Below are 21,168 nucleotides of genomic sequence, written 5' to 3' on the forward strand. Positions count from 1 at the left end.
AAAGTATAATGCTAACTGAAATAAGTCAGTCAGAGACAAATACCATATGATTTCAGTCATATGTGGAATTTAAGAAACAAGACAAATGAGCAAGAACGAAAAAAAGAGACAAACCAAAATCACAGACTCTTAACTATAGAGAACAAACTGATGATTACCACAGGGGAGCTGGTGGGGAGATGGGTTACATAGGTGATGGGGATTAAGGAGTGCACTTGCTGTGATGAGCACTGGGTGATGTATGGAGTTGCTGAATCACTATATTATATACCTGAGTCTAATGTAACACTGTAAGTTAACTGTACTGGAATTAAAACAATACAACATAAAACAATGTTAAAACTGTTTAAATCTGCTAGTTTTCTCTGAGATTTCTGAATGTGAATCAACATGGCAATAAGACTAATTTTGTTCTCACCATAAGGTCTTTGATTCTTTTCACTCATCTTTCTTACGGTATCAAGTGCATTCTCTTTGTTTTCTTCCAACTCTTGTGTTTCTTGCTGATGACTTTCAGCCTCTGGGGAGAAAAGGAATGTTATTTTCAGACAATACACTGCTGGGGTATCATATACTTTAAATCTCTTACCAAACAAAAGAATTATTAGATTGAGAGGATTTCTATACTTTGTAAGATCTTCTTATACAAAACTAACTTTTTTCCTGTCTTTTCCTTAAGGCTAACTATTACTTTTATTCTACTTAGAAGAATCAAATGAAGAGCTGTGAAAATTCATGTAAGGTTACTGTTGCTACATTCACTATTCCTCACTGGCCCTCACATCAAGGACAAAGCAACAAGCATCCTAATTTTGTAGCCAAACCTATCTACAATGTGTTTCGAGAAAATGTACAAAATTAAAAAGGGATTTAAGAAGTGTTAGCTGTGGGCACTGGCTGGCTCAGTTGGGAGAGCATGCAACTCTTGATCTCAGGGTCATTGAGTTCAAGCCCTACATTGGGCGTAGTAGAGCTTACTTTAAATCAATCAATAAATAATAGTTACTAAAAATAAATAAAGCACACATAATGAAACACTTTTTTAAAAAAAAGAAATGTTAGTTGAACACAAGACTCAACATCACAGGGCAATGGCACTCTTAATTCCAGGGTTCAAGTCATGTGGCTTCTCAAGACCCCAAGTACATAAAAACAGAGACTCTTAAGTTTAGAGATAGGAGAGATTACTGTACAGTTACAAAATAGCTTACAAAAGCAAGTTTGAACCTCTTAGTGAAGGCAGTATAAAAAGCAAGGAATACAAAGTTAAGAAAATCTATGAACTACATAAAAATGTAGGTGTGGAGCGAGATATCAATGTTAAAATGTGTGGGTGAAAAGGAGGGCAGTATTTTTGTAGCATTCTAAGTCACTCTACAGTCAAGATGTGTGCTTACTGGAAAAACAACTCAAACTCTATTAACACAAAGAAATAAGATCATCTCCACCTATAAAGGGTCATGTATTTAGTCACAGCACACCCAAAAAGACAGGACTTTAAAATATCATATCACAGAATATGAAAGGATCTTTAATGATCCCGTACTGTAGCCCCACCTTACCTATCATAGCAAAAGGTCTAAGGATGTTAAGGGCTTTGCCCAAGGTCATATAAAGAGATGTGGCTAAGCTGAGATTAAAACAAGGTTTCTCATCTGCTAGGTCAGCTCATTCCATTATATTAAGTTGCTTCCCATACACAGCCTGCATTTTTAAAACAATATTTTCTTCCTCTACTCAGTGAACCTGTATACTGGTGAAAATCTGATGGAAAATTAGTAGTTCATACAAGTCACATTCATTCATTTATGTAACTACTATTCATAAAGTTGCTTCTCTGTGCCAGGTGCCACAGAAAAACAATGAATGACAGAGACATAGTCCTTACCTTCAATGAAGTTACGGACTATTCTAATGATTAGTGAATGAAACATTATTTGAGATCAGACACTGATTTATAATGAAGCATGAATTTCCAGCCCTTAGTCGAGTCCCAGATGAACAGAATGTCTTAACATTTTATATCCCTTTGCACTTGGCAAATAGGCATTTTAGACTGAGCTCTTCCGTGTACTTATAAAATACAAATCCATACATGCAATTATAGACAGAGCTGGAGAGACCAGCTGGATAGCTCTTATCCAACTTTCTCATTCTACAAATAGGAAACTGAAGTACCAGGGAGTTAAGACACTTGCCCAGGGTCACCCAAGTTAGCAAACTGTAGGGCCACAAGTAGAATTCATGTCTCTTTTGTATTCCAGTCAAGGACTTAGCCACTAAAACTATTATCTTCATAAGAGAAGATAGGATGCTTACTCTCCTTAATACAGAAGTGGGGAAAATCATGTAAAGAGAAATTAAATGATTTGCTCAAAGTCTGATAAAATATGACTGAGTTAAGGGTACTGGGCCATTGATGCTAGTTTTTAAATATACCCATCCCCGGGCGCCTGGGTGGCTCAGTAGTTAAGCGTCTGCCTTCAGCTCAGGTCATGATCCCAGGGTCCTGGGATCGAGCCCCCATCAGGCTCCCTGCTCAGCGGAAAGCCTGCTTCTCCCTCTCCCACTGCCCCCTGCTTGTATTCCCTCTCTCACTGTGTCTCTCTCTGTCAAATAAATAAATAAAAGCTTTAAAAATATATATATATATGTATATATACCCATCTCTTGATTTGTGTACCATTTAGTTTCCAGAAAAAAATAAAATAAAAGATTTAAAAAATGTTAAGTAAAAATATGCTCCTAAGAAATAAATGAAAAGCCAGAGGTGAAGTTTTAAAAAGTCAATCCCTTTTTTAAAATCATACTACATCTGGGTGCCTGGGTGGCTCAGTTGGTTAAGCGACTGCCTTCAGCTCAGGTCATGATCCTGGAGTCCCGGGATCGAGTCCCGCATCGGGCTTCCTGCTCAGCGGGGAGTCTGCTTCTCCCTCTGACCCTCTTCCCTCTCATGCTTTCTATCTCTCATTCTCTCTCTCTCTCAAATAAATAAAATCTTTAAAAAAAATAAAATAAAATAAAATAAAATCATACTACATCAAACAGTAAGTAAATAAAAATAGTTTAAAAATGTAGTTTGTATGCTAGAAGCTACTTAAGTAGTGTAATGAGCGAGCCAAGGAGATGAGAAACCTCACTCCAATCTCAGCTCGGTCGTATCTCTCTAAGTGACCTCGAGCAAGGCCCAAAGGCCTTGAACCTATGAAGAGAACCTCTCTATAAAGAAGGACCCTGACCTATGCTGTGTCCTCGGGAACAGAGCAATACAAAACAGAAGTCCAGGGGGCTCCCTCACCTGGTGCCAGCAGTCGCCTCCTCACGGTAGCCTGGCTCTCCAGCACTGCGGGGGAACGCTCAGGGCTCTGGGCAGCCTGAGAGTCTGTGGCAGGTGGCTCGGGTGAAACTCCAGGTCCGCTGCTCACCTCCTCAGGCAGGGCTGCAGAGCCGCTCCTTAAGAGTGCATCTTCTCTTCCCACCCTGCCACTTGGAGAACAGGTGGGTTCTGGTGGGTTCTGCTCTTTGCGAAAACTCTGGTTGTTCTCATGCTCTGATTTGTCCTTTGGATAGTTCCCATAATCGGTCCCATCTGGACTTTCTGATTGGCCATCTGTGTCTGCACTTCCTGGAACTATTGTTTCTACCTCTTGGTGGACTTCGTTAGGACCAGAGGCGGGGTCTGGGGTCTCAGCTTCCTCAGTGGTACTTGCTGGGACTGAGGTCTCCAGTGCCTGAGAACTTATTGATGGGTCATTTTCCAAATCCTTTTGAGAGGCTATTGAGATAAAAATTTATAATTTTTCTTGAAAAAAATTCCCTATTGTTTTGTAGTTTCACAAGGTCCCTGATTAATAAGTATTATTATTTAATGTATATAGATTTGATGGTTTACAAGGCACTCTTCCTAAACATTATTTCTCTTGATTTCCACTAAAGGTGATTAAGACAAACTTATTATGTGTTAATAAATCTAGTAATACTAATGTAAAACTATTCTGAATGACAGAACCGATTTTTGGTTGTATTAAATACATCCTCTTCCCTAGTGAAATAATGCATCTACGCAATAATCATCAACAGCAACTAAAGCCACTATGCAAAAAGCTGATGAGAAATTTTATAATGAGTAAACCTGACAGAACTGCTGAACCAATTGATCAATCTTAACATCACAGAAAGAAGGAAAACCACACATCATTAACCTCCCAATTCAATGCAGTGGGAAGTACACTATACCACCCATGAGTATTCTTGCCAAACAAATGCACTGGTATCTGATCAAGATTCTAGAGTTAATTATCAGTTTCCATGAAAAACACAGATAGAGGAATATATTAAATCACGTCTCAGACATATACTCCGTAAAACCCAAAATGTGAGAAATTCACAGGGACAAGAGACTTTGTTTCTTTAATAAGAGCAAGAAATAAAAATAAATGGAAAAGAAAAAAAAAGGAGGGGTGACCTATTAATAGAAACTTAAAGAGAAGAAACATATCGAAAAGCAGCAAGACTATAGATGAAATAATATATTGACAGCAGATGAAGCCATTTGATGGGTACATGGGATTCATCTCATCTCCTTCTCTACTCTTAACGTATGTCTGACATTTTCTATAATAAAGCTTAAAAAGAAAGCAACCTAAAAGATATATCAATCAAATGCAGTGAGTAGCCCACTATAAAGAAAAAAAAAACAAAAAACCAAAACCCCAACCGTGGGGAGAAAAAAAAGATTAGTGAGAAAAAAAGGATTTGAGACAAGTGGGGAAATGTACATACTGATGAAACATGTTAGGATATTAAAGAACAACTACTAATATATTTTTCAGGTGTGATATACTATTTTCGTTACTTTTTAAAAAAAAATCTATCTTTAAGAGATATAAAGTATGTACAAACAAAAATATAAAATGCCTTGGATTTGCATTTAAATATTCCAAGGCAGGCAACAAGATCAGCATTATAGGGATGCCTGGATGGCTGTCAGTTAGGCATCTGCCTTCAGCTCAGGTCATGATCCCAGGGTCCCGGGATCGAGTCCCAAATCGGGCTCCTTACTCAGCGGAGCCTGCTTCTCCCTCTGCCTGCCAATGCCCCTGCTTATGCTTGCGTGCAGTCTCCCTGACAAATAAATAAAATCTTAAAAAACAAAAAGATCAGCATTATATAGGTTATAATTGAAATTCAGATGCTGAAATCACTATACTGTATGTCTGAAACTAATATTACATTGTATTTTAACTAACTGGAATTTAAATAAAAACTTAAAAAAAGGAATTAAATGTTGAGTACATGCAAATTCATTATAGCGCTAGAGCGCTATAACTTTTACATATTTTAAAATACCCTCAATAAAAGGTTTAGGTAAATATGCCCTCTTCTGAAATATCTACTTCATATTCTGCCTATTTTATATCTTCTACATATATATACACAAGCAAGAATTTAAATTTCATCATTCTCTATAACTGAAAGTAGATGGCACATCGGTTTTCTTGATTTTTAAAAATATAGCTCTAAAAATTGGTCTATTGTCCCTAAGATGCATGTATTTTTCCAATACTACAGGTTTCTACTCCTGGAGTCTTTTCTAAAACATTAATCTTCCTTATAATTCGGGTCTGATATTATGGTGGACTTCAGTAAATACAAAAGAATAAGAATCATAACAAACTAATCAATTAAGCTAACTTCCTTTTTACTTCCGAACTTCAGGTTTCCATCATGAGATCTTCTCTTAGCATAGATCTAGATTCCTACAGCACAAACCTGGACAAACCAGTGCTGTACAGACTAGTCTTACCCTCTGCAGGATCCCTAAATCCTCTGTCGGCCATGTTTGTGTTCTAGCTCTTCAGACTTTGGGATACTTTTTGTTAGTGTCTGGTTTTTCTTGGGAAGATGTCTTGTTTTCTTCTTATCCCAAGTCCCAACAGACTCATGCTTCCCGTGGACCCAGGAAACAAGGCATTTATACAGTGACTAAAATAAAATGAAAAAAATTAAATGACTTTTTATTCATACATGGAAGAAATGCCAATTTCAGCTTTATTTATTCAATCTGTTTAGTTTGAGTAATAGTTCCCCTTTGAAACTTTTCTAGTGAAGGAGAAATGTTTTCTGGCATTGGTGAGGATCTTCAAATCCTTGACTACAAATAGAAAACAGCTTCAGATAATATTAACCTTGCATGTATGCCATAATCTCCTAATACATTCTAGTGTGTTGAAAGGATGGAAAAAGCTAAATGACCAGAATCTTAAAGAGAATGTCTTTGAAAATGGAATAAAAAGTGATTCTTAGAGTAGAAATTTAAGTCACTGCTCAGTTAATCACTGCATATTTCCTTTATGTCTTCAATTTCTGTCCCATATAAATCTCTCAGCCTATCAGCAGCTTTCAGTTATCATTACTAACAATGCACAGGGAGTACCCTACAAACTAAGGTAGCTGCCTTGGTATCAGGAGTAGGAAATACACATCTGGAATTCTGTTACTGCCTTCTTAGTGATTCTCTCACAGTATTCTTTTTAGATCTCTTCAATGCCTTTCCATGTGGTGCTCAAAGAAGACTGATGTTTAAATTATTATGAACTATATACAAAAGGAATCAAAATCAGAGGTAATTAATAATCAATAAAATATTCTATTATTTTATAGTTAAATCACATTTTTTGTCAGGAACAGTAATACCTAATTTAACTTTCCTTATCTGTAAAAATGATTAAGGAGTGATATGAGGATTAAATACAAAAGTATATGTGAAAGAGGTTTGGAAAGGGTTACATTTTTGATGGCCTAAGTTGAGAGGCTAGCCAGTTAACTTTATGTCTTTTTCACAGCACTCTTCTGTAAAATTCAATTTTACAAGTTAAAAATTTTAATCCCAAATGCCTGGCATAATGCCTAGTATAAAGTAGAACTCCCTATTTTAATTAAAAAGAATATGAATAAATAAATGTATGAATGTATAGAGTGGTGCCAATTATAAATGGAAGGGAGGAGTTAGAGACAGGCCTCCTCTCTGCTGGTGTAAACATTCAGGAACATGTCTCATATTTGAAGAGTTCCGGTCACCCTTTTATCTTCTTCAATCTCCTGAGACTGGGCTTCCAACTCTCCTTTTCATTACCATCATATGTTGCAATGAGGGTTTCTCTCCTATCCTAGTTCATGATAGAAAATAAAAAGTCCCGTCTTTTTCATATTTCTTAAAACACTTATTTCCTGCTAGCCCAAACCAAGAAAACAATGGGTAGAACTTTCTTATGCACCAGTGACAAAAATTTTAGAAAGCAAAGATGCTATTCATAATAACTATAAGGAATCTCATAATAAAAACTAAAAGATACCTGGTAATAAATCTAACACATATGCAAGAACTTTAGAGTGGGATGAATTTTATGGTATGTAAATTACACCTCAATAAAGCTGTATTAAAAAAAAATACATAGGAAGAAAAGCATAAAACTTTATTGAAGGACATAAAAAAGACCTAAGGAGAGAAATACATCATGTGCAGAGACGGTAAGACTCTAAACCACTGATGCCAATTCTTTCCAAATCAATCTATAGGTTCATTGTAAATTGAAACAAAATTGCAAGATAATTTTTGGACTGTTGTATGTTTCTTAAAGAATGTACAGCTGACTCTAAAATTCACACAGAGCAGTAAATGATTAAAAAGAGTTAAGATAATTCTGAGGGAGGGGGGCCTATCCTTGCCAGATATATCAAGACTTATTATAAACTTACAGTAAATAAAAACGATAGGACAATGGTACAAGAACAAAGAGAATAGACAGGAGAGAGAGAAGGAAACACATGCACACATACGTAAAGGAAATTGGCTAAGGGACAAGAGGGAAAGAATGGATTAATGAGTAGTTTGAGGACAAGTGACAATTTAAATGGGAAAAAAAATTAAGATTTCAACCTGTCACCCGACACAAAAATCAATTCCCATTTAAAGACCTAAGTGTAAAGAGAAAAATTTTGAATTAAGAAAATAAGTATCTTTATAATCTCAAGGTTTTCTTAAACAAGATATAAAATACACAAACCATAAAGGGAAAATTTGACAAATTTGATTACATTTTAAATATTAATTTCTATACAAATCATCAAAGTTAAAACATAAATTCACTGACTAGAAAAATATCAGCAACACGTATAATCAGCAAGGGATTAATATCCAGAATACATAAAGACTCCTAAAAGACAGATAATGCTATGAAAAAGTAAGTGGGCAAAAGAGTTTAACAGTTTTAACAAATTGTTAAAACAAAAGGAAACCTAACGTTCTTATGAATCAAAAAGAAGAGTGGTCAAGGAAATGCAAAACAAATTAATGATGACATACAACAGTGTTTTACAACCATCGATTGGCAAAAATTTACAAGTCGGGCAATACCAGATGTTGGTGAGGATTTGGATATACAGAGTTCTTAAATCCTACTGGCAATGAGGTAAACTGTTCCTACAACTTTGGAGAGCAATATGGCAATATCTGGTAAAGTTGAGATGTGCATGTTCTACAAATAGTCAATTGCATTTTTAGATATATGCCTTAGAGAAACTTTCCCTCAAGTGCTCACCGATGTTCATGGCATCATTGCTTAAAATGAGGAAAAAATGAGAAAACCACCTATATGTCCATTAATTAGGAAGTGGATTTTAAAAAATCGTGGTATATTCTTGCAATGCAATATTAGATATGGCAATTAAAACAAAAGGAACCATCACAGATCTTTCTATAATCTTACAAATGCTCAGTATATACCTTTCTTGTCAGGAGGCACACATTCCTGCAGCCCATTTCATTCAGGCCCTTTGTAACATATCACTGTTCAGAGCTGAAATGGTATTCCCTCAAGGCTACAGGGAAGAAGTGGTATAAACACGGAGGTTCTTGACACATCCTCACAAGAAGTCACATGGTGGGGCAGCTGGGAGATCTTGAGGCCACTATTCCCGAAGCAGGTCAACCTTTTGAGCAGTGTCCAATCCATAGGAGGAAGCGTGTACATTAGGAATCTCTGGACTGATTAATGGAAGTGAGGCAGAGCCTCATCCTGATGGAAAATGGGAACGCTGGAGACGTTTTGCAACTGTAGGAATAACCGTTCCATAATCATGTCCAAAAAAAGATCCCTTTGATGGTATCTTTTGCAAAAAGGAACTGATGAAGACCCACGTGCTTCATATGGCACAAAAGGTATTTACTTTCAGCAAATCCCTTACAAGCCCATTTATGGAGGTTAAGATTCATTTTGCCACTTCAGTAAAACACAGCTTCATCACTGGCAGCTATTTGCACTTCCCTTGTATCATTTTACTTTAAGTTTACTCTATATGAGGGCTTAAACAGGATAAAGCAATAAAGTTTTATTCTCCCTTTTCAGAGAATGCAACAGATGATACTCTGAGGGATGCCTTCCTTCATTTCCACATCCTGGGACTTTCCTAAATAGGGACACAAATTTGCCTGCCTACCTCCTCTGCTGATGTGATTGCCTTGTGCTCTTTTAAGATGCATCCTTTCTGTTCCATCTCACTGTACCAATGGTAATGCTTTGACAACTTGGTATGTGTTCATTCACTGGTACGCTCCCAGACCTTTGCACGGCAGCAATACAACCCAGTTTAGCAGACTCCCAACATACAAAATGAAGTGTCATAAGTGTCATCAAGTCTACAAATTGGTGCATATTACATTTTTATGTACAAATGTTACTGATATGTTACTAATAACATTTTGAAAGCAGTCAATTCTTTTATTGCTCTGTCCCATTGTTTAAATACATATAAAAAAAATTAAACACATGAGCAGAAAGGATACACATAAACTTCCATTTGGTGCTTGCTTCTGCTGACGGAAGGACAGAAGAGGATGACAAGAATGGGTTCCAACTCTGTCAAGTATCTTAAAGAAAAAAAAAACCTGAAGCAAATGTAGCAAAATGTTGACATATTTTAGATCTGGGTACCTGGTGAATGTTATTCTCTGGACTTTTCTATATGTTTGATGTAGTTAATACTTTTTTAAATGAGCAATAAAAGGTATCAGCCTCTGTGAGGAAAAGTAAGAATCAAAAGGCAGGGGCCTGAAATGCTAACTCTTTTGAGCTCACAAGCAATGCATTTCTGTTACAGAGGCACACTCCAACCACAGCCTCCCATGCATTTTGTCACAACCAGCTGGGAGGAGACAGGACACAAAAATGCTGTCCGTGAGAACAAAATCAGGGCTAGGAGAACAGCAGGACTTCACCCAACCTCTACTCATCCTGACAACCTCTGGTCTCACATGGGGACCGGGCAGGAGGGAGGGAGGAGATGGAGACCTGGGGAAGAGAGAAGGGGCAGGTACCAGGAAACACTGGAATCTGCAACACTAAGTGATAGTTTTTTTTTAAGGATTTTATTTATTTATTTATTTATTTTAGAAAGAGGGAGAGCAAGAGTGAGCATGAGTAAGCATAAGTGGGGGAGGGAGAGAGAGAATCCCAACGTGGGGCTTGATCTCACGACTCCGAGATCGTGACCTAAGCCAAAACCAAGAGTCAGATGCTGAACCAACTGAGCCACCCACGCACCCCTAAGTGGTGAATTAAAAAAAGAGAGAGAGAGAGGGAGGGAATCAGAAGTTTAGCAGTAAGGACAAAAGAGAATCAGTCAATCCAAGATGGTAATTTAGATATAAATGCCATCATGACAAATGTATGGCAGTCAGAGCCCAAGAAGTACATATATCTTTTTTCTATTTTTAAACACTTTTATTTTAGTGAATGGTGTCAATTTTGGCTCTAGGGATAAAAAGCAGATATCTTGGCCCTCAAACAATTTATAATTCTGCTGTAGAGACAACATACAAAACATACACAACAAAAATAATAGGTAACATTTATTGCCTTGTTTATGTCAAGCAGCATCCAAAGCACTTTATGTATTAACTCATTTAATCTTCACAATCGTCTTATGTCTGAACCATTAATATTCTTACTAGTTTACAGACAAGGAAACTGACATACACAAGAGGTTAAGAACCTTACTCAAAAACACACAACTAGTAAAGGCAGAGTCAGGATCGGAACTCAATCTGACTGTGGGACCCAAGCTTTTAACCATGACACTAAAAAAAACAAAAACAAAAAAACCACCTATAGTAAACATACTACAAAGCGACCTGTATGTAGTCTTCAATTGTGACTCTAGCACATATGACCTGGTTGAATCTACACATAACCTAACCTTCAACTTTTCTCAAACTGCTTAGTTTGGTGTTGTGGAAAGTCTCAGGTGAGATAGTAAATCCCACAGCAATTACACCTACCACCATTATGACTGTAAATGGGCCTAAAAAATGTGACAAGGAACTGCTTGGGGTCATCCATCCCTGTAGATTTCTTAATCTTTAAACGTAATACCATTTGACTCAACTCAACTACAGACTCAACCTCAGTACCAAGATTAATCTGGTCCTTCATTGGAGGGGACTTAAGTTTTCGATAATTCAGCATCAAGCTCTAACAATTGGCTTTAATCCCCTAAAACTAAACTCTTATTCCTGCCTCGTTCTCCTGTACCTTTTCTAGTCCTAAAGACTTAATGTGTGCCATATGATTGGCACATGTTATCACATTCAAACCCCACACAGGATGAGGTAGGTTATTACTGCACTACCTTTGTGACAGATAAAGAAACTGGATAGAGAGAGGTTAAAATGCCCAAAGTCATTTAATAGTACCAAAATTTGATGACAAACCCAGGTCAGCTGGCTGCAACGCCATTATTTTTCCTGTATAATAAGCAGTTTTCAAGCTGTGTTCTCAGGATTCCATGGAGAATCCAGGGCTGTCAGGGAAGACTGAAGAAACAGTCTTACAGATCTCGCTTTACAGATAAGTGTATCATGCTGATTACCACATACTCTTTGGATTCCATGGAATTCTTTTATGCCTGCCTGCCTGCCTGGGCTTGTTTCTCCTCCTATCACTTAGAGATGAATCATAACTCAGTCACCCCCAACCCAAGATAGCCTCTTCTTTAGCAGATTATTTCCTTCCCAGGCTACTTAAGCATGTGTCTCTTAACCTTCCACTCCCAGGTCTGCCATAAAATAACTGGAAGTAGTTTTGACAATCATTTTAAAAATGGCCACCAATATATATAATAGTATCAACTCTGCCACAGTATAAAGATGATTAATGTGGCTCACATAATCTAAAATAGGGGATAACCCTCCAGATCATTTGTTGTGAGACTTAATTTTAGGAATATATTTATGCTTTATAATTCACTGTTCATAATTATGAACTGGAGCATTCTAGAATATTTTAAGCCAAGTAAAATCATATTAAGACTTAAGCTGAAGAGCTACAAAGTTCTCTAAATTTTCTTCTTTGCTCAATTTTATGAACTCTGCCACATGTTATTTCTGAGAGCTGACCATGTAAAAGGTATGTGATAATATAACCATGTCTGAAGGGAAAGTATTCTTAATGTAATATTTGAGTTAATATTTTTGATTCCCTTCTCCTGCCCATATACTTACGAAGCTTATAATGACACCACACAGAACTACAACAGTCCTGATTATTGTAATGAGAAAAATGTGACTGAGTTATAATCTGAAATATCCACAGTGACCTACCTGCAGTCTGACATAAAACCTCTTTATACGGCACTAGCAAAGGACAATAACTATCACTACCTTGCGGTATTATGAGTACTCATTTCCCATCCTTTGAAGCCAGGTAATTAAACACCATGGAGGTGCTGCTATTGTACTTCTCAAAGTATCCACAGAGCACCTGCCTAAGAATCTCCTGCACCACTACTTAGAAATGCAGATTCCCGGGGCCTGTGAGCAACCTAAGGAATCAAAATTTCTCTGAGATCAAGAAATGTGCATGTTCTGACAAGCTCATCCAGGTACTGATTTGAAAATCAACAGTACAAATCCATTTACTTTTTCTTAACTATTTAAAGGAGAGACTGGTTAAAACAATCTTTGGTTAAAACACTTGGCTGATACTTAAAATTGCATGTATGTAGAGTGTTTGTCAATATGCGTTTGAAAAAATTTAGGGACCAATAGTAGTGATCAAAAGCAATAGCTCTAAGCAAATTTTCACTTTGTAGAAAGAGCTTTAGGACAGTAAAGGAGTTCTTAACCAAGGGTCAATGATAAACTAACTAGTCTTCATTCAATTTAGCAGTCCACACAGTTTATTCAGCAATGTAACAGGAGAGAACTTCCATTGTGACAGACATAAGGCAGACACAGGGTAGGTCTCTGGGGTACATCCTTTATACAGACGAACAAGTAACTTTAGGTTTCACAACTTGTGGCAGGCATGATTTGTTGCATACCAACAGCTATTCATTCCTCCCTTCTCCCTTCCTAAAAGAGCCATGATTTTATTAGGGGAGACAATGGGCCCTACCCAGGCACTGCTAACCCCCTTCCCCTCTGCTGGGCTTCCCAGGCTTGTGAACCAGTACATTCTAATGAGATATAAGGAGAAATCTGTGAGGGCCTTTTGAGAAAGACCTTTTTCCCCAAATAAAAGACACAGACTTGAAAGGAAAAAGCTTTTGCTTCGTATTTCCAGCCTTTGATTGGGAATGAAATGTCTGGAACAGTAACAGCCACACTATACTCACTGAAGAAACAACTATGAGGACAAAAAGCCACCACGATAAGGATCCCGGTAGAGAAGAAGAGAAAGAGCCTGGGACCTTAGGAACATTGTTCAGCTGCTACACAAGCACTGGATTATCTAGTATCTTAAGTGGAATTTAAAAATTGTTCAATGGCCTCTGAGATGTTTTCAGCAAATTTTTCTAAGTTTCTCCTATACTCTAGTTCCATGATTCTCATCAACAGGTGAAGGCCAGAATGTGGTCAATGCCCAGCAAGACATTCTTAGTTCTCAGAAAAGATGCTTCCTCAGAGTGTCTATGGAGTCAAGCTTGATAACTCCTTCTGTCACCTATCCCATAGTATAAGTACTTTTCCATTTCCAGAGGAGGACATTCAAAGTTCAGTCACCACAAAAACAGGATAGCCTTTGCTATGTAGAGTCAGTAAGTAAAGACAGTGGCATTTCTGCATGTTTGTGTGTATCCTATGTAGATATTACCACTGGTTAATGTATAAGAGGTGGAATGGAGAACAATGCAGTTTCTTATTAAAATATCTAGCTGTTTACTGGAATAATCTATAATCCAGCTACAAAGATGCTTTCCCACAAAAGTTATCACTAAAAGTATCATTATGGTACACACAGTACAGGGCCTCTACTCCAGGACTATCCTGTCATACATCCATAATAAGGCTGTGGAGCTTTTTAGGATGGGTAAGCTAATTCCCAAACATAGGGAACGTAGATTAGACTGGTTCTAGATTAACAGTCTGACTGGAATACTGATTAAATTCATGCTGAACAAAATATGTGTAGCCGATGGGAGCAGATCCAACAATTTAAGCAATTCCCCAAAGTAGTGACAGTCCAGATCAGATTTAGAAAAGGAGTCATTTTCCCAGTCTTCCTTGAGCTACTAGTACAAACTCTAGAGTCTCCATGATTTTGACTGCTTAAGAAGTTATTTGTTTTGGCCAAGTTTTTTGTTCAAGGTTTTGTCTGTTCTGGTCAAGATTAACTGCAATGCAGGGTTAAAGCCAGCTACTCTAGAGTCATGTATCCTTTTTCTAACCAGTGGAGGACCCAGAAGAAACGGGTGGCAAGCTTTTTCAAAGGTCCATCTAGTAAGATTTTGGGGCGCCCACTCAAGTGGGAAAGACCAAGGAAGAACAAGGCTTCTATTAGCAGGATTATCAGGGTAACACTCAGGGCAATAATCCGCTCTGTTAATACGGTCTAAGAATACTTGGTAACACTCATTTTCAACAAGTTCAGTTTGGTACAACCAATGGCCTAGTTCTAAACTAGGGAACCACTGTTGTCCACAGTCCGGGCAATGTGAATTATCTGAGAACATCTGGGCTTAGAGAGATAACACAGAAAGCAATGTAACAGTAAAAGGCAACAATGACAAAGAGAGATACCCAAATAACCAGTCCTATTACAGGTCTGGTTTAGCAATTTCTCAGTCCAACCAACAATACTTGGCGACCGGAGTTAAATTTGGCTTGCACCTCCGTGCAATTCTTCAAGATTTCGTTGTCTATTTTTCACTCAATTGCAACTCAAGTCTCTGAACTCAGGGACCGATCCAGTCTATAATGTTATCAGTCACTCACTAGCAGCATAGATCTCAGAATAGCTCCTTCAAATCCCAGCTTCTCAAGAAAAGATAGGGCTCTAGTCTAAATTGGTTATTTTCTCTTGTGTGTTATCAGCTGGTGGTGTCATGCAGAGGCACTTGGCTTACTCTGCTTTGCTGGTAAGTTATTATGTCTGCTTGGTGAAACAAAAGGAGCTGACAGGTCCAATGGGTCTTTTGTGGGCGCTGGCACTTGCCGTTGTAATACACGTACCCAAGTCTTAAGGCCTTGGCACTTTACAGCAATGTAGGGGGTCAGGAAAACCTAGCAGAGTCCTCTTGAGCGTGGATCCAATGAAGTCTTTCTTGGCAGGACCTTAATCAGGACCCAGTCAGAGAGAAGCAGTTGATGCTGAGTTGGTTGAAGCGTCTGGGAATGCTTCACACACCTGTAAATGATAAAACTTCAGACGACTCATATAGGCTTTGAGTTGCTCACAATATTAGAAACATGCACTTGGAAATCATTTGGGCCAGTCAAGGTGGATGAAAATTGTCTTGTGGGTCTCTTTATGACAATTTCATAGGGGATCCACACCAATTTATCCACTGGGAGTTATTCTTATGCTTATTTTGGGCACTAGGAAGGGTTTTGGTTCACTTAAGATTCGTACTAGCTTGGGATGCCTGGATGGCTCAGGAGGTTAAGCCTCTGCCTTCAGCTCAGATCATGATCCCAGGGTCCTAGGATCGAGCCCCATGTCAGAAACCCTGCTCAGCGGAGAATCTGTTTCTCCCTCTCCCTCTCAAACAAAATCTTTAAAAAAATTTTTGTACTAGCTTAATATTTTTAGGATTATGTTTCTTTTTTCTAACTCCTTCTGCCCTCTAGTACTAGTAAAGTGTGTATCATCATGTTTAATCTAGTAAAACTCTTGAGATTTCTCGTGTATCTTTTCTGTGAAATGGGTACCATATATGGTATTCCTGTAATGTGTGGGATAACCTTAACAATGGTGACTGCTTTTCTATAACAGACTTTAATCCATCCAGGAAAATGCTTACAAAATCATCAGGAAATATTCTTAATAGCTAACTCTAGGAAGTTGGGAGGAAATCCTTTTGAAGGCTGAAAAAGAAACCAAGAGGGCATGTCTCATTACCCACATCTATCTTTATAGGTTTATGCACATTACAAATTTAAGAAAGCAAGTAAGGTATAGTCTTGAGCAACAGTCCCGAGCAATTCTTGGAAAACATTTAGAAATCAGTTGGAATTTGCAGATACTATCATTTTCATACTCCTTCACGACACTGAACATAACAAGTAAAAAAGGTGGGGTCCTAGGATGTATCAACAACTGCATAGCCACCTAGGGAGTGCTACATACCACAATACGACATATACCTTGCTTTTCTCCAGTGTTCTTTTTGTGAATTCTGAGGCTTGATCCTGTGAGAGCACGTAGAGACACTGGGGAAGGCGTGAGTGCTAAAACTGTATAAAGATTTGGCCTGAAAAGCAGAGGAGTGACAGCCTTAGTTGTGGTCAGACAAAACATTTTCCTTACAGACTGTCAACAGTAGCTGTGATTCTCAGATTTTAAAATGGCAAGTTTAAAAGGTAACCGAAGAGCCTCTGACAGTGCTACAACACAGGGCTCCTATTTTGATGAGAGCCCAGGATGAGGGTAGACAGGTCAATGAAGGTACACTGAAGTATTTTCTTAGGTTAGGTAACAATGTACAGGTGTGGGCTACCAACTCAGCTCCTCAGGCAAAGTTAACAGATGGTATGGCAGGGTTCCTGACTCAATAACCTTTGTAGTGACAATACAGGGCATAACGGATTTCCCTGAGGGTCTACTGACAAGAGGCACCACAAAAGTTTCAGTTACTGAACTGGGAAATCTTGCATGTTTAGTACATGGAACAGACAATGAATAAAACCCACACAACCATGGGGTTCAACATAAAAGTTAATAGTAAAAGTTATATGGCAAGGATAACATTGAAAAGATAAAGAATTTTGGGTTTTTAGAGTGAAAAGGGGCTATGCAATTAAATCACAACAAGATACTATTTCATGGCAAAAATTAACAAGTTTGACAATTGGGGTTGTATATACTCTAGGCAAAACCACCCCACCACCCCCAGGATTCCACATCTCCATTGGCAGTGTCAGAGCCCTAAAGCTCCAAATACTCAGTTAAGTCCACCCTCCCCCAACCTTCATTTCTCCAATTTCAACAGTCAACAAAGCATTAGAGCTCCAAATATTCCTGAATTAAGAGAACTTTAGTGTTCCTTATGTTTCAGACAAGAGAGCCCCTCCCCTGGTCCTCTAAATCACCATGGGCAAGAGTCAAAAGGGGACCCCAAAGCACTAAGTGCTCAGAATAAGATTACTTATCCACCAGCCTCCTCGCTCATTCCTTAGCCTTACCACTAATAAATGAGTAAAGAGGGCCTCCTGAAAATGCTCCCAGCACGATTCTCAAACTCCACTGCCCCCCCTGCCCCACTCATAGCTTCACTACCATTAATGGCTTGAAAGAATCAGGACCGGCCAATCTCATCATACCTGTAGCTCTGTTTATGGTGACCACTAAACGAAGCCCAGGGCTTCCTGGTTGTACTTCATTGCCTTAATCTCTAATCCCCATATGGATCCAACAGCAGCCAAGATAACATCCCCTTCTCCTTGCTTTATATTTTCCATTTTGATATATTAAATATTCTAGCTATTTGTTTCTATGAAAATATACACTCCTTGAGAACAAGGTTTTTTGTATTTACTGCTGTACATGCCCAATAAACATAAAAAGAACAAAAAAATAATTTGAATCCTTATACCATAGAAGCATAAATTAGTACAACCACTTTTGGAATTAATTTGGCATTACCTAGTAAAGCTGAAGATGTGCGTTTCCTACAACTCAGTAATTCCACTCTTAAGTATATACCCTAGAAAATTTGCAATTTGTGCTTAAACACATGAATGAAAATATTCATGGTAGTACTGCGTGCAATAACAAAACAGCCAAAATGGCCATGAACAGTAAAATGGATAAATAAATCGAGGTACAGGCATACCTCGTTTTATTGCACTTTACTATGCTTCTCAGATACTGCATTTTTAGAAACTGAAGGTTTGTGGCAACCCTGCATCAAGCAAGTCTGTCGGCACCATTTTTCCAACAGCATTTGCTCACTTTGTGTCTCTATGTTACATTTTGGAAATTCTCACAATATTTCAAACTTTGCCATTATTAATTATATTTGCCATGGTAATCTATGATCAGTGATCTTTGATGTTACGACTGTTACTGTTTTAGGGTGTCCAAGACCGTGCCCATATAAGACAGTGAACTTGATGAATGTTGTGTGTGTTCTGACTGCCCCACTGACTGGCTGTTCCTCCATCTCTCGGCCTCTCCTCGGGCCTCCCTATTCGGAGACAAAACAATATTGAAATCAGGCGAATTAATAACCCCACAACGGTCCCTAAATATTCAAGTGAGAGGAAGGGCTGCACGCCTCTCACTTTAAATCAAAAGCTAGAAATGATTATGCTTAGTGCGAAAAGCATGTCCAAAGCTGACAGGCTGAAAACAAGGCCTCTTGCACCAAACAGCTTAGTTGTGAATGTGAAGGAAAAGTTCTTGAGGGAAATTAAAAATGCTGCTCCAGTGAACACACAAATGATAACAAAGTGAAACAGCCTTACTGCTGATATGGAAAAAGTTTAAATGGTCTGGAATGAAGATCAAACCAGCCACGACATTCCCTTAAGCCTAAGCCTAATCCAGAGCAAAATCCTCACTCTCTTGAATTCTATGCAGTCTGAGAGATGTGAGGAAGCAGCAGCAGAAGTCTGAAGCCAGCAGAGGTGGGTTCATGAGGTTAAAGAAAGAAGCTGTCTCCATAACATAACAGTGCAAGGTGAAGCAGCAAGTGTTGATGGAGAAGCTGCAGCAAGTTATCCGGAAGATCCAGCTAACTTCCTTAATGAAGGTGGTTACACTAACAGCAGATTTACAATGTAGATTAAAGCAGCCTTCTATTGGAAGAAGATGCCATCTGGGACTTTCAGAGCTAGAGAGGAGAAATCAATGCCTGGCTTCAAAGGACAGGCCGACTCTTGTTACTGCACACTGACCATTCCAAAAATCCTAGGGTCCTTAAGAATGATGCTAAATCTACTCTGCCTGTGCTCTCTAAGTGGAAAAACCAACCCTGAATGACAGCACATCTGTTTACAACATGGTTTACTGAGTATTTTAAGCCCACTGTTGAGACCTATTGCTCAAAGAGAGATTTCTTTCAAAATATTACTGCTCCTTGACAATGCATCTGGTTACCCAAGGGCTCTGAGGGAGATGTATAATGAGATTAATGTTGCTTTTGTGCCTGCTAACCCAATGCCCATTCTGCAGCCCATGAATCAAGGAGTAATTTAGACTTTTAAGTCTTATTATTTCAGAAATATGGCTATGACTGCCATAGAGAATGATTCCTCTGATGGATCTGGGCTAAGTAAATTGAAAACTTTCTGGAAATGATTCACCATTTTAGATGCTATTAAGAACATTCCTGAGGGTGCCTGGGTGGCTCAGTTCGTTAGGCGACTGCCTTCAGCTCAGGTAGGATCGAGTCCCGCATCTGGCTCCCTGCTCGGCGGGGAGTCTGCTTCTCCCTCTGATCCTACCCCCTCTTGTGCTCTCTTTCTCACTCTCTCTCTCAAATAAATAAAACTAAAAAAAAAAAAAAAAAAAAGAACATTCCTGATTCACGGGAAAAGGCCGAAATCAACATTAACAGGATTCTGGAAGAAACTGATTCCAATCTTTATAGATGACTGAGAGGTTTCAAGACTTCAGTGGAGCAAGTAACTGCCGATGTGGTGGAAATCGCCAGAGAACCAGAATTAGGAGTCAAACCTGAAGATTTGAGTAAATTGCTGTAATTTCATAATAAAACCTAAATGATGTGGAATTGGTTCTTATGGATGAGCAAAGAAAGTAGTTTCTTGAGATGGAATCTATTCCTGGTGAAGATGTTGTGAAGACTGTTGAAATGACAACAAAAAATGAGAGTATTATATAACTTTGTTGATAAAGCAGTGGCAGGGTTTAACAGGATTGACTCCAATTTTAAATGAAGTTCTACTGTGGGTAAAATGCTATCAAACAGGATCACATGCTACAGAGAAATCATTCATGAAAGGAAGGCTCAATTGATGCAGCAAACTTCACCCTTGTCTTATTTTAGGAAATTGCCACAGCCATCCCAGCCATCAGCAGCCATCAACATCAAGCTAAGACCCTCTACCAGCAAAAAGATTATGACTCACTAAAAGCCCAAATAATGGTTAGCATTTTTTTTAGCAATAAGTTATTTTTTAATTAGGGTATATACATTTTTAAAAAACATAATGCTATTGCACGATTAATGCACTATAGTATAGTGTAAATATAGCTTTTATGCACTGGAAACCAAAAAATTGACTTGACTCCCTTTACTGAGATATTTGCTTTACTACAGTGGTGGGGAAAAACCTGTCATTATGGCTGTAAATGGAATATTGCACATACAGACACAGAAGAAACTCAAGAATATTAAGCTAAAAAAATAAAAAGTAGAACATCTCCTTCCACACACACACTTATAGTCTCCATTTATGCAGAGCTTTAATATATTATTTAGGAATATTCAATAAAACTATAAAGAAAAGAAGGAAAAGCACAAGGATGATCATACCTTTGATGGGAGAAGAAAGGGGATATGATTGGGGAAGGCATACAAACTATTTCAAAGATGATAATTTTGGGAGGTGGGCTGATGGGGTAACTGGGTGATAGACATTTAGGAGGGCACACAATACAATGAGCACTAGGTGTTATATAAGACTGATGAATCACTAAACTC

General features: G+C 38.2%; 2 protein-coding genes across 5 annotated transcripts in view; both read right to left on the minus strand.

The window, feature by feature from the left end:
• The window catches only part of LOC114222830 (torsin-1A-interacting protein 2-like), a 40,786-nt gene that overhangs the window by 6,512 nt on the left and 13,106 nt on the right, over positions 1-21,168 (minus strand). For 2 of the 4 annotated variants that reach the window (XM_028121504.2, XM_028121505.2), the window contains exons 2-4: positions 5,807-5,985; positions 3,299-3,775; positions 419-520 (exon numbers count right to left, since the gene is read on the minus strand). In XM_028121504.2, coding sequence (XP_027977305.1) covers positions 419-520; positions 3,299-3,775; positions 5,807-5,840 — 613 coding nt within the window. In that variant the 5' untranslated portion in view covers positions 5,841-5,985. Of the gene's footprint in view, positions 1-418; positions 521-3,298; positions 3,776-5,806; positions 5,986-8,785; positions 10,813-15,511; positions 15,598-21,168 lie in introns of those variants that run through there. The other 2 variants (XM_028121503.2, XM_028121506.2) reach the window with 2 other exon arrangements.
• On the minus strand, positions 13,214-15,515 carry LOC114222831 (torsin-1A-interacting protein 2). Its single transcript, XM_028121507.2, has one exon. It carries the CDS (start codon positions 15,010-15,012, stop codon positions 14,617-14,619), a length of 396 nt encoding a protein of 131 aa, XP_027977308.1. The 5' UTR covers positions 15,013-15,515; the 3' UTR covers positions 13,214-14,616.

Source organism: Eumetopias jubatus, unplaced genomic scaffold (assembly GCF_037043125.1).
Source record: "Eumetopias jubatus isolate StellerSeaLion01/CBP00866 unplaced genomic scaffold, mEumJub1_p1.0 scaffold_12, whole genome shotgun sequence".
NCBI lineage: Eukaryota > Metazoa > Chordata > Mammalia > Carnivora > Otariidae > Eumetopias > Eumetopias jubatus.